This window comes from Lithobates pipiens, unplaced genomic scaffold (assembly GCF_037356315.1).
Source record: "Lithobates pipiens isolate NorthernLeopardFrog02 unplaced genomic scaffold, aLitPip1_a1.2 Scaffold_28, whole genome shotgun sequence".
NCBI lineage: Eukaryota > Metazoa > Chordata > Amphibia > Anura > Ranidae > Lithobates > Lithobates pipiens.
In genome coordinates this window covers 170,396,940-170,407,719 of record NW_027507789.1, presented here as the reverse complement: position 1 = coordinate 170,407,719, position 10,780 = coordinate 170,396,940, and the positions used below count along the sequence as shown (strand labels likewise).

The window sequence follows — 10,780 nt, the reverse complement described above, 5'->3', positions numbered from 1 at the left end:
CGAGCAAAAGTTTCTAATGAGCTGGGCAGCACTAAACTAATTATTGTGAAGTTATTTTTACAATTCTCTAAAGCTTTCCAAGCAGATTACCAAATGTTTAATGTTAAATCCTAATGTCAAGCATGTAAAGCAGTGGATAGATGAGCAGTCAGATACTTGTAAACATTAGTATTAGTAATTAATGTTTTGAGACACTCCCAGTCTTCCATATATAAGAAAGAAGAATGAATAGAGACCATATTGTGAAGGAAATCCATTTAGAAACACACACTTTTTGGTCATCTGTACCACCTAAACCCATCATCATGAGTTACAGTGGTCACCCCTCTGCTGGATCACACCATGGAAGCTGCCATGTTGGTAGTCATCTGTCTAAGATCCCAAACCACACATATGGTGTTCCTCATGGAGGATCTTCTATTAGCCATCATGGAGGATCCCCCTCTTCTCACCACCATGGGGGATCTTGTGCTTCTCATCATGGTGGATCCCACTCTTCTGATCACCACGTGGGTTCTAATGCTTCTCATCATGGAGGATGTCCTAATTTACATCATGGAGGTTCCCATACTTCCCACCATGGATTTTATTCTACAGGTTGTCATAGTTCTCATCATAGAGGATCCCATGCCACGCACCATGAAAGTTCCCATAAAGTCCATCATAGTAATCACTACAGAGCCCCCAGTGTACATGGAGGATCAGGAGGCAAAGGAATCTCCATATCCAAGCACACTCATGGAGGTGCTCACAGCAGCAGCCATAAAAGCATTATTAGCCATCATGGTTTGTTCAATGTCAATGGGAAGGAAACCATGCAGCATTTAAATGATCGTTTGGCTTCCTACTTGGACAAAGTCCGCTCCCTAGAGCAACAGAACGCCCAGCTTGAAAGGAATATCCGGGAGTGGTATGAGAGGAATCAGCCCAGCACTTTACCTGACTACAGCAGCTTCTTCAGAATCATTCAAGAGCTTCAAGGCCAGGTAAATAAATGATACATTTATATTTTTTAAACTCACCCTGACACTTACATATTTAAAATATAAAAACAGATTAGGAATATTAGGCATCTCAAAGGATATCAGATTATATATGTTATACAGCACCCGAAATGGGTCTCAGTGCATTTCGTTCATACTTTTGAGCACTCTGATGTGCATTACAGAAAAATACTCACATGCGCTTTTTTTCGCCAGCACACTAGATGACACTGGAGGATACTGCAACCCAGGGCTGTGTAAAGAGCTGAATCGAGTGTACACTTTGAACACTTTCAATAAAGTTAATAAAATCATAAACAATGTCTTGCATTGTAAAACCCATGGCACCGCTCATCACCATTGCTGAATACCAGCTGGATTCTAAAAGGGAATGTTTTAGCATGTGGCTAGTGTAAATGTACCCTTAAGTCTTATTACAGTGCAAGCCATTATAGATATGCAGTAAGCTACCTTAATTGACACAGAATAAAGCTTAGGTAAATACACTCTATGAATTTATCCTTTGCAATAAATAATTAACACCTATAATTTCCAGATTTCCTCAACTTCTGTGGAAAATGCCAGGATTGTATTACAAATAGACAACGCTCGTCTAGCAGCAGATGACTTCAGAAACAAGTAGGCCTTTCTATATTTCATGTCTTTCATGATTATTATCAATATCAGCATTAATTGCTTTGTCTTTCTTTTGTCACCAGGTATGAAATGGAACGCCAACTGGCAAGCAGTCTTGAGGCTGATGTGAATGGACTTCGTATACTCCTGGAAGAACTTACCAGGGAAATATGTCATCTACAGGCACAAGTAGAAAACCTTCAGGAGGAGCTGCAGCTAATAAAGAGGAACCAGGGGGAGGTGGGATAGCTGTTACCCCTTTTCAAGATAAATCAGACATTTATTTTAAGAAAAATAATTCTATAATGTGTTGTTACAGGGCAGGTGTAAATATTGTTGACATCACTTTTGCTTTATAGGTAGGCTGTCATCCTGGGCTATCTGTGAGAAATTGACAACTGTTAACACATTTTGTTATTTTTTTTAATCTTTTTTTATTTGTCAATGAATTTGAAGTGTTACTAAACCCAGGACACTGCATTCACTATATCAGGTCTCCCACAGTACACAGAACATGGAAATGAAATTATTTTAGTAAATAAAAACTGCTAAATATATTTTCTCATTAGCAGTCAGAGCAGTCTTGTGACTTCTATCAGTGTCAAGCTGAGCATTGGTTAAAGCTGGTAGGAGGAATTTTCTGACTGTCCTATAAAACTACAAGACTCCTGACCCTCTGTTTGTTTAGTGCCGATTGGCCCTGTGCTGATCACATGCACTTTACCAAGAAAAATAAAACTCTGTACTAATACACACCAAACTGTGCATATGCAGCTTGACTCCATAGGCTCTGTGTTATCGGGAAATTATCAGGGGACATTGGAAGGAGAGGAGGATCAGAGAAGCCATAATCAGTCTTTTTACACAATGCAGAGGATGAACCCCTTAGGTTCCACAGGGGGTTTAGTAACACTTTACATTATCTCAGAAAGGCCTCAATCAATTCTCAAATGCATCTAAAAACCCACTACATTTTCGCATTGACATAAGCCCAAAAGCCGAGTCAACACAGGTTCTAAAACACACATTATGGAGATCTGCAGAAATGCACCCATAACACAACTAGATTCTAACATTTTTACTTACAGGAAGTAAACGCTTTGCAAGCTCAGTTGGGTGCCAGGGTCAATGTGGAAGTGGATGCTGCTCCATCAGCTGATCTGAATAGAACCTTGTTTGAGATCAGAGAGCAGTATGAGAATCTGATGGAACGGAATCTGAGGGAGGTGGAAACTATTTTCCGACAACGGGTAAGTCTTTTTGTAGACTAAAAAAGCTTCTTCAACCTGTTAGAAAAATAGTGGGATAGCAATCTATTACATTTTGATCATTAGGTCCTATTACTTCAAGGTTATATTCCAATAAACAATAAATATTGATGAGAACATGTTCAGCTTTAATGCTCAGTTGTAATGTACCACCCCAAGCTTCACATTTCAGTGAACATCAGGACCACTGCTCTCATACAAAAATCTTCATAGGTCCGCCACACCCCTTGCACAGTCACAACTACTCTGGCCAATGGCCATGCTCATGTGACCTGATCAGGGATGTGAGTGTTTATTGGGGCACTGATGCAAATGGGCTTTAAGGCTGTTGCCTAAGTAAACAAAGGAAAAAAAAATGCAGTGGCTCAACTTAAAATATATAAAAACTAATATAAATGTGCAAATCAACTTAAGCCTAGCTACTGTATAGTAAAAATTTGTGACATGTTTCTTCACAGAAGACCAGAGATAAACCTCCTTTGAGTTTATATATAAAAATGTGGAAATCAGCCTCCATATACTAAGTTGTACATGACTCTGATAAACTTTCTATTTATATAGACTGAGGAACTGAATCGTGAAGTTTCTTTTGGTTCTGAACAACTCCAGTCTGTACAAACTGAAGTCATTGACTTGAGACATTCCATCCAAACCTTGGAAATCGAACTGCAAAGCCAGCTCAGCTTGGTAAGTGTTATTGCCAGCCAATTAATAAAGCTTGTGTCAATGACCAGTTTCTGGTCGTTTTAGCCCCTGTACACACAGTCGGAGATTTCTACAACCAAATCCGTCGGATTTTCTCCATCGGATTTTGTCCATCTGGATCTTGTCCGAAACTGTTGCATACACACAGTCGGACTAAGTTGTCGAAAAATCCGATCTTTCAGAATGTGATGACGTAATTTCGTTACGATGGGACTACATTCAGGCTAGTAGCCAATAGCTTTGATGTAGGAATTTGATCTGAGCATGCGTGGCACTTGGTCCAATCAAAATTCGCTACACATGATCGGAGTATGTCTGACTGGCCCAGTTGGTCAGGAAATATTTCCAACATGTTGGAAAATTGGGTCCGATGGATATTCCAACGGAATCAGTCCGATGCATACCACACACAGTCAGATTATCCGACGACACGGTCCGATAGGACACATTCCGACGGATTCTCCGACCATGTGTACAAGGGCTTAGTCTGTTTGCATTTTCAGTTCATTCTGTAAAGGCTAACAGTATTTACTGCAATTACCTGTTTTGTTTTGTTTTTCTGTACAAACTTTCTCTATATTTTCCCCAGAAATCAGCTCTAGAAAACACTTTGGCAGAGACAGAAGCCACATTTGGGGCTCAACTTGCCCAATTACAATGTTTGATAAACAATGTAGAGTCCCAGCTGGCCCAGATGCGATCTGACCTGGAACGTCAGAATCAGGAATACAAGATCCTGATGGACCAAAAGACTCACCTGGAGATGGAGATCGCCACCTATAAGCGCCTATTGGAGGGTCATGATATCCAGTATGTATTTCACACAGGACAAGTAACTGAACTAATATTCCTTAAAACATGCAGGCCTCAATTTATAGCAACATCTATTCACACCGAATCTTTTACGAGGAGAGAAATAATTGTTATATTTAATATCATTTTTATATAATTTATTTGCTATAATATTCAATCAGCTACCAGAATAGCACAATAGAATTTGGAGAACAGCTTAATTCTAAAACCAGACAGTTCATAAAATGTTTCCATTTTGTTTACCAATATATTATTTAAGCCATACAGAATAGTCAGAATACTATATATTTCTTCATTATTCTTTACTGTGTGTTTTACATTTCAGCACATCAAGTCAAGGTTTTTTAGGAGACAGCCATGGTATGTAAACATACATTGTCTTAAAGTGATTGTAACCCTATATATTTAAAAAAAAAACAATAGTAGCTTGCTATGGAGACACTTGTGGGGGCTTGCTCCCAACCTGTCCATAGACACACACACAATATGGCTTGACCCCCACCCCCGATCCCTCCTCAATGACTGTGAATGACTGTGATTGACTGTCCCTGTCTCTTAATCTATGAAGCGGGAGAGAGCAGAGAGAGCCACTGATCTCGTGCACAGGGTTAGATCAAGGTTGGGCTCAGGTAAGTATAAGGGAGGGCTTGGAGGTGCACAGAGACAGTTTTTTTTTTTTTTCCATAAAAGTTTTATTTTTCATAAAGGAAAAAATTACAGATTGTGTTACATAGTATGCCAGAGGTACAATCAGGCAGATAACATATAAGTAACCATCCCATACATAAAAAAAACTATAAGGCAAACTTGTTACTGGGTATGTGGTCTAATGAACCCGCAAAACGTTTCAATTGGAAAGGTAAAAAGGTAAAACGGTCCCCTAACCCCAAGAGCTTTGGCTAAAAAACGTGAGTGTAAGCTTCGGAGGGGAGAGAGGGGAGAAGGTGATTCCTAGATGTCAGCCTTTGCGCCGGAAAGAGTTCTATCCGAAGTCAGGGAAGAGAAAAAGGCACCTTGGCGCTTGATGTATTCGGGGTCTGATTGGTCCTTTCCTTGGAACAGGGTGAGCTGTCCTGGGTATAGCGTGTGCCTAATGGTCTCAGATTAACCCGGTAAATAGAGCGGTCGTGTCAGTCTTTCGTGTAAGGGGAAGGGGGGTAAGCATCTGGTGTCAAGTCATAGAGCACTGGGGTACTGTCAGGGGGTCTGGGATGGGAGGGGAAGGAAAAGGGGGAGGGGACAGGAGGGAAGGGGAACACATCAGAGGGGTCACAGAGAAGGGGAGAGGAGAGGGAATAAGGACCTTTGTGGTCTATCCTCTGACTCCCACCAAGACAAGTCTTTCATAGGGGCTGGGTATGGTAGCTCCAGTTCCGGGTGTGAGGAGCCCCATTAGCCTTGGGGCTGATATGAGGGTGATATGAGGGACCTCCTCCAGTCCCGGACGCGTCATCATGTCAGGGGGACATAGGGTCAGTTTCCTTCAGAGGCTTGGGCGTTCCTAGAATCGTGTGTGAATGGGCTTGTAGGGGAACCGCTATCCGCCGAGGAGCGGAATTGGGTCCAGCGCTCCCATGTACGTGCGTATTTGTGGGGGGAGTCTCGAGCAATATGGATGAGCTCCTCCATTTCCGCTATCTTCCCTACCCTGTTCAGTCATTCAGAGGTGGTCGGGATCTCAGTGGATCCCCAATGTACCGGAATGCATAACTTGGCAGCGTTCAACATGTGCATGCCCAGGGACTTTCTGTAGGAGGGAGTAGAGTTGGGGGAATGGTGTAGAAGAAGCCTAGCTGGTAGAAATTCAATTTGCTGATTCGTAACTTGAGAGGTGATTGTGTGGACCTGCGCCCAGAAAGTCTGGATTCTGGGGCATGACCACCAGATATGAATGAAGGATCCCGGTTCTGTCCGGCATCTCCAGCAAGTTTCCGGTATTGCGGCATTAAATTTATGTAAGCGAAGCGGTGTACGATACCACCTGGAGAGAAGTTTGTAGTTGTTTTCTTGTGTATCAGTTTTTTTATCTTAATGCAGAGAATGCCTTAAAACTTTTAGGCACTAGAACCACTTTAAAAAGCAGGGAGCAAGCTGGTGGAAATATGTGTAGAATGTAAATTAAGGGAAACATTTTAACTAGTACCTGGACATAAGTGGCATTTAGACATCATCCCATAGGGATTGGACCTCATTGCAGATCTTTTAAAAGGCGACCCCATACCTTTACCCGGGGGCTAGATTGCCAGGATGGGTGTGCCATCCTATTCCTTCCTTCCCTCCCTCTGAATCTCACCCCACCCAACAACCGTTGTCCTCCTATGCCCCCCTTTGGTTCTCCTATCATCCCTACCTCCCTTATTTGCTTTTGTCCCCATTAAGAAACTCTGACACAGAGACCTTCTTGAGAGATTGGAAAGGATGATTTATTTATCAATACTAACTCTTTTCCTATACATGTGCTGTACTTGGCCTATGGTAGCTTCCTCTATTTGCCATTATTATTCATTATTCCTTCTGGAATTCCAGCAAAACAAAAAAAGTTATTTTCCTACGTCTCATGTATATATTTATATGCCTCAGTCTGCCACCATTTTCTATCCCATATTTTCCCTACCTTTGAGACCCCTGTTTTGATGGTCCCCCATAAGACTTTTTGCTTTACAGTTATTAAACAAATCTTTTAGACTATTGGTTTATACTGACCTTTGTCAGATTATACAAAAATTATTACAATGACTTTTGTCTCCCGCAACTGTATCATTTTTTTGGCCACTTGACCTGCATTTTCTGTATAACTGTTGATCCTTGTTTTGTATTGTATTACGAAAACTTTTAAATAAAGTTCCTGTTTATTAAAAGGCCACCCCATCTATATGATCTCCATCTTAATGGCATTCATTTACGAAAACCCAGTACCAATCACTTTAATCAGTAGTTATACTCTATAAATATTTATTTTAGCCAAATATATTTCCAAAATGCTATCTGAAATTCATGTTGCATAAATCACTATGCCAGATATTTCCAGGCTCTTTTTGCTAAATTGGTCCATGGCATTTACATTATCTGCTGTGAATTTTGATATGCCCGGCTTGTATATGGGACAAACAGCATTCAAAGTGGCAATATTATGAATGATTAGCCAGCAACCTGCTTCCCTTCCTACCATGTGCCAATGGTGGGCTTTGGTCCAAAAACGACCCACTGTAGTTTTCGGCTGTGAAAATGTGGAATAGTCTTGCACAGGAAGTTATTCTAGCTGTAGACAGTTTGTACAAAAGTTGTGTGCAATACTTAAAGGAATAACTAAATTTTCAAATGCATAGTTGAATGTTTGTCCAAGATAACCTTTCTCAACTTGTTTACTAAATAAATACATTTCAGATCTTGAGGTACCCCTTTTTAAATTCAATATATCTACAACGCATGATACATAAGCATGTTTCTAAACTTGACCAATTATGTAACAATAACAATGATAATTGGAATATGGTAGATTTATATGAGAAACATAAATAATTTGCATCCCTTTATTATGTGACATAGACCTTTATTAATTTGAACTATCATATCTTCTACTTTCAGGATCTCACCACACAGTGAAAGTTCACCATGTGACTAGCCCCAATCATTATAGACATCATCAAAGTCATCATCAACATCATAATCACCATAATGTTTGCTAATGTGTTTCTGACTCTTCTGGAGAAACCTGTGGATAATAGTATTACACTATCTCTAGAACGTCTTTTGGTGTCTTCCGCTGTCTTCTTCTTATATGGCCATCAGTATCTGCTTCAACTAGACAAAACTTGGCATGAGACATGAATTAGATCCACCAAGATAACCAGTAGACACAACTGAAATTATGCAAGGTTTAGGATTAGTTAAATACAGTATGTGTTCATCTTTAGATGTTAGTGGTAAACTATTCAAGTTTACCTAAATTGCAAGTTAATTTCAAGATGTTAACACATGTGTTACAAAAGCAATGGAGTTCAGGCCTTTGAACACTTTTAAAGATCCAAAATGAAAGAAGATATTTCCGTGTACCCAACATTATTTAGGGATTACATTATGCTAGCACATAAGATATGACTTTTCATTTCACTTTTTTCTTGGAGCACTTTCAATACTTTTAGGACCCAAGCACATTCATCTTGTTACAATAATGCCTTTTAATATGCAGATGTTGTGCCAACATGTAGTACAATGTGTTGAAGTGCCATTTATTGTGTAACAGCATTGAATGCCATGCAAACGCATGAACAGAATGCATCTATGCGATAGTATGATACAGTACACAACATGGTATGATATGGGTTACATTGTAGTGCTTTGGAGAAAACAATAGAGCGCAAGCATTTTTACCTAGGACCCTTTCAGAAAAAATAACCTGTGGTACCACTATGTCCTAAAAAAGTAAGTTGTGGTGAATGTGTTACCGTAACACTTTCAAGTGTAAACATGCCCTTATGTTACATGCAGTTGCAATGAAGTTTTCTTTATTCAGAAGAAGTGAGTTGTTTCATAATCGGTCATTTTGAATTACAATGATCATATGCAAAATGAGTTAGAATATGAACCAGTCTGATCAGTATAGAATAGAATGTGAATTTTTGCTGAATTCTCCTTTGCAATGTAGTTTCCGATTAAAAAGACCCAAAAACAGCATCTTGAAATGTGCCTATAGTATGTGAATGCACTTATAAAACATGTGCTTAATTCAAGTGGAATTCTAGTTTTAGGTTGTGAATTTAGTGGGTATTATTAACATAATTGTTTGCAGGTTTTATTATAGAGTTGAAGCATCGGTTTTATAATAATATGATATGAACCCATTTGTATTGTCTACCATTGTACATATTAATGGACTATTAGCATGCAATATGCATATTTTATTGTGGTGGACATACTAAGCCCTAGATTCTGGTCATTTAGAATGTTTTTGGATTATTGTGACTATATATATATATATATATATATATATATATATATATATATATATATATATATTCTGGTGTACTACTGCAGTAATTTGTTGAATTTTGATCATCATTCTCTTGTCCTTGTCACCTACTATTTTTTCAATAAAACAAATCCTATCTTCATGCAATCAGCTGTGTGTGTGGTATTAATGATGTATATGATTTTTCCATACTAAAAAAATAATAAAATAAAAAAAATTCTGAATAGTCTTTCATATAAGTTCCCACAAGACACTCTTGGACCAGTGCTTAGGGCACCAAGATTGCAAGGGCCAGCATATCTCCTTTGGAAGCATAGCCCAAATGCCACCTCTAGTAGTTTCTATTGTATAATTGTGTAGTGGTGTCCCTGTGGAGTCACTCAATGTAGTTGTTCCACCCGCCACCCTGCTCAGTCCAGCATTCACCTCCAGTTACTCCTCACTGAACAATGAACAATCCATCAGCTTGTTTTTGTGGTTTTATTGAGGGATTTGACTTGAAGGGAACATGAGATGCCAAGATAATTGAATTTAAGTGAATGAAAGATATTTGGAATCTGTATTTGCAATCTCTGAAGCTCCATACTCCTCCAGCACATCACTTATGAATCATCTTTGCTTCCTCTACTGCACAATACTTGATTTCTGGCACAGCTAGCACATGGTTAGGCCCCACACTGACCATGCCCCAACAGTTCTGGATGTCAGGGCTGGACTCAACCTTCCTTCTCTTTCAGCCTTTCAGCTGTCGGCCAATTGCCAGATCCTATCTCTCCACAGTTGCTCAGCTGTTGATGATATCCTGCTCGACAGCCCTACCTACTTAAGAAGTCCAATTCAGAGGAGCTCCTGGGCTTGATCACATCACAGAAACTATCTCCTGCGTTCATTTTCAAGACATATTTTGCTGACATCCCTTCTGGCTTCAGATCCTGCTTGCTGTTCTACTATATTGAACTCTGACTTCTGGCTTGGCTGACTATCTGTTCTGGCTACTCAACTTTGGCTATGTTTTGACTACGTTTGTTCTTTTTACTTTTATTATTAAACAAGTGTGATTTAACTGTACTTCTGTCTTGACCTGATTTAATGGTTTCTGACACTGGATTCACCATTTGCTGGCAGGGGTCTGTAGTCTCCTTTGGTGTAACAACCAATAGCAACTAAAAAGAGTCTTTTATTCTAGCTGTGTTCTAAGTGAACTACTGGTCCCAGTCAGTCCTGTGAAGACTCTGCTAACCCTCCAGGCTGCAGAAGCCTGTCTCTATCCCCAGCGACATCACAGTCTCTCTGGCTCTACATACACTCCTGGCATGTCTCTCCCAGATCTCCTCACTGTGCCTGTCAATCACCGATCCCGGATGGATCCCCCCCCGATGACTTGCCCTGCCATGATCCCCGCTGTC

General features: G+C 39.9%; 1 protein-coding gene across 1 annotated transcript; it reads left to right on the top strand.

The window, feature by feature from the left end:
- The first annotated feature begins 224 nt into the window (after window positions 1-224).
- Window positions 225-9,362, top strand: LOC143935784 (keratin, type I cytoskeletal 19-like). The gene is made up of 8 exons (XM_077459894.1): window positions 225-986; window positions 1,540-1,622; window positions 1,703-1,859; window positions 2,708-2,869; window positions 3,449-3,574; window positions 4,182-4,402; window positions 4,731-4,765; window positions 7,991-9,362. The coding sequence occupies exons 1-8, from the start codon at window positions 225-227 to the stop codon at window positions 8,089-8,091; spliced, it is 1,647 nt and encodes a 548-aa protein (XP_077316020.1). The 3' UTR covers window positions 8,092-9,362.
- Window positions 9,363-10,780: the final 1,418 nt, after the last annotated feature.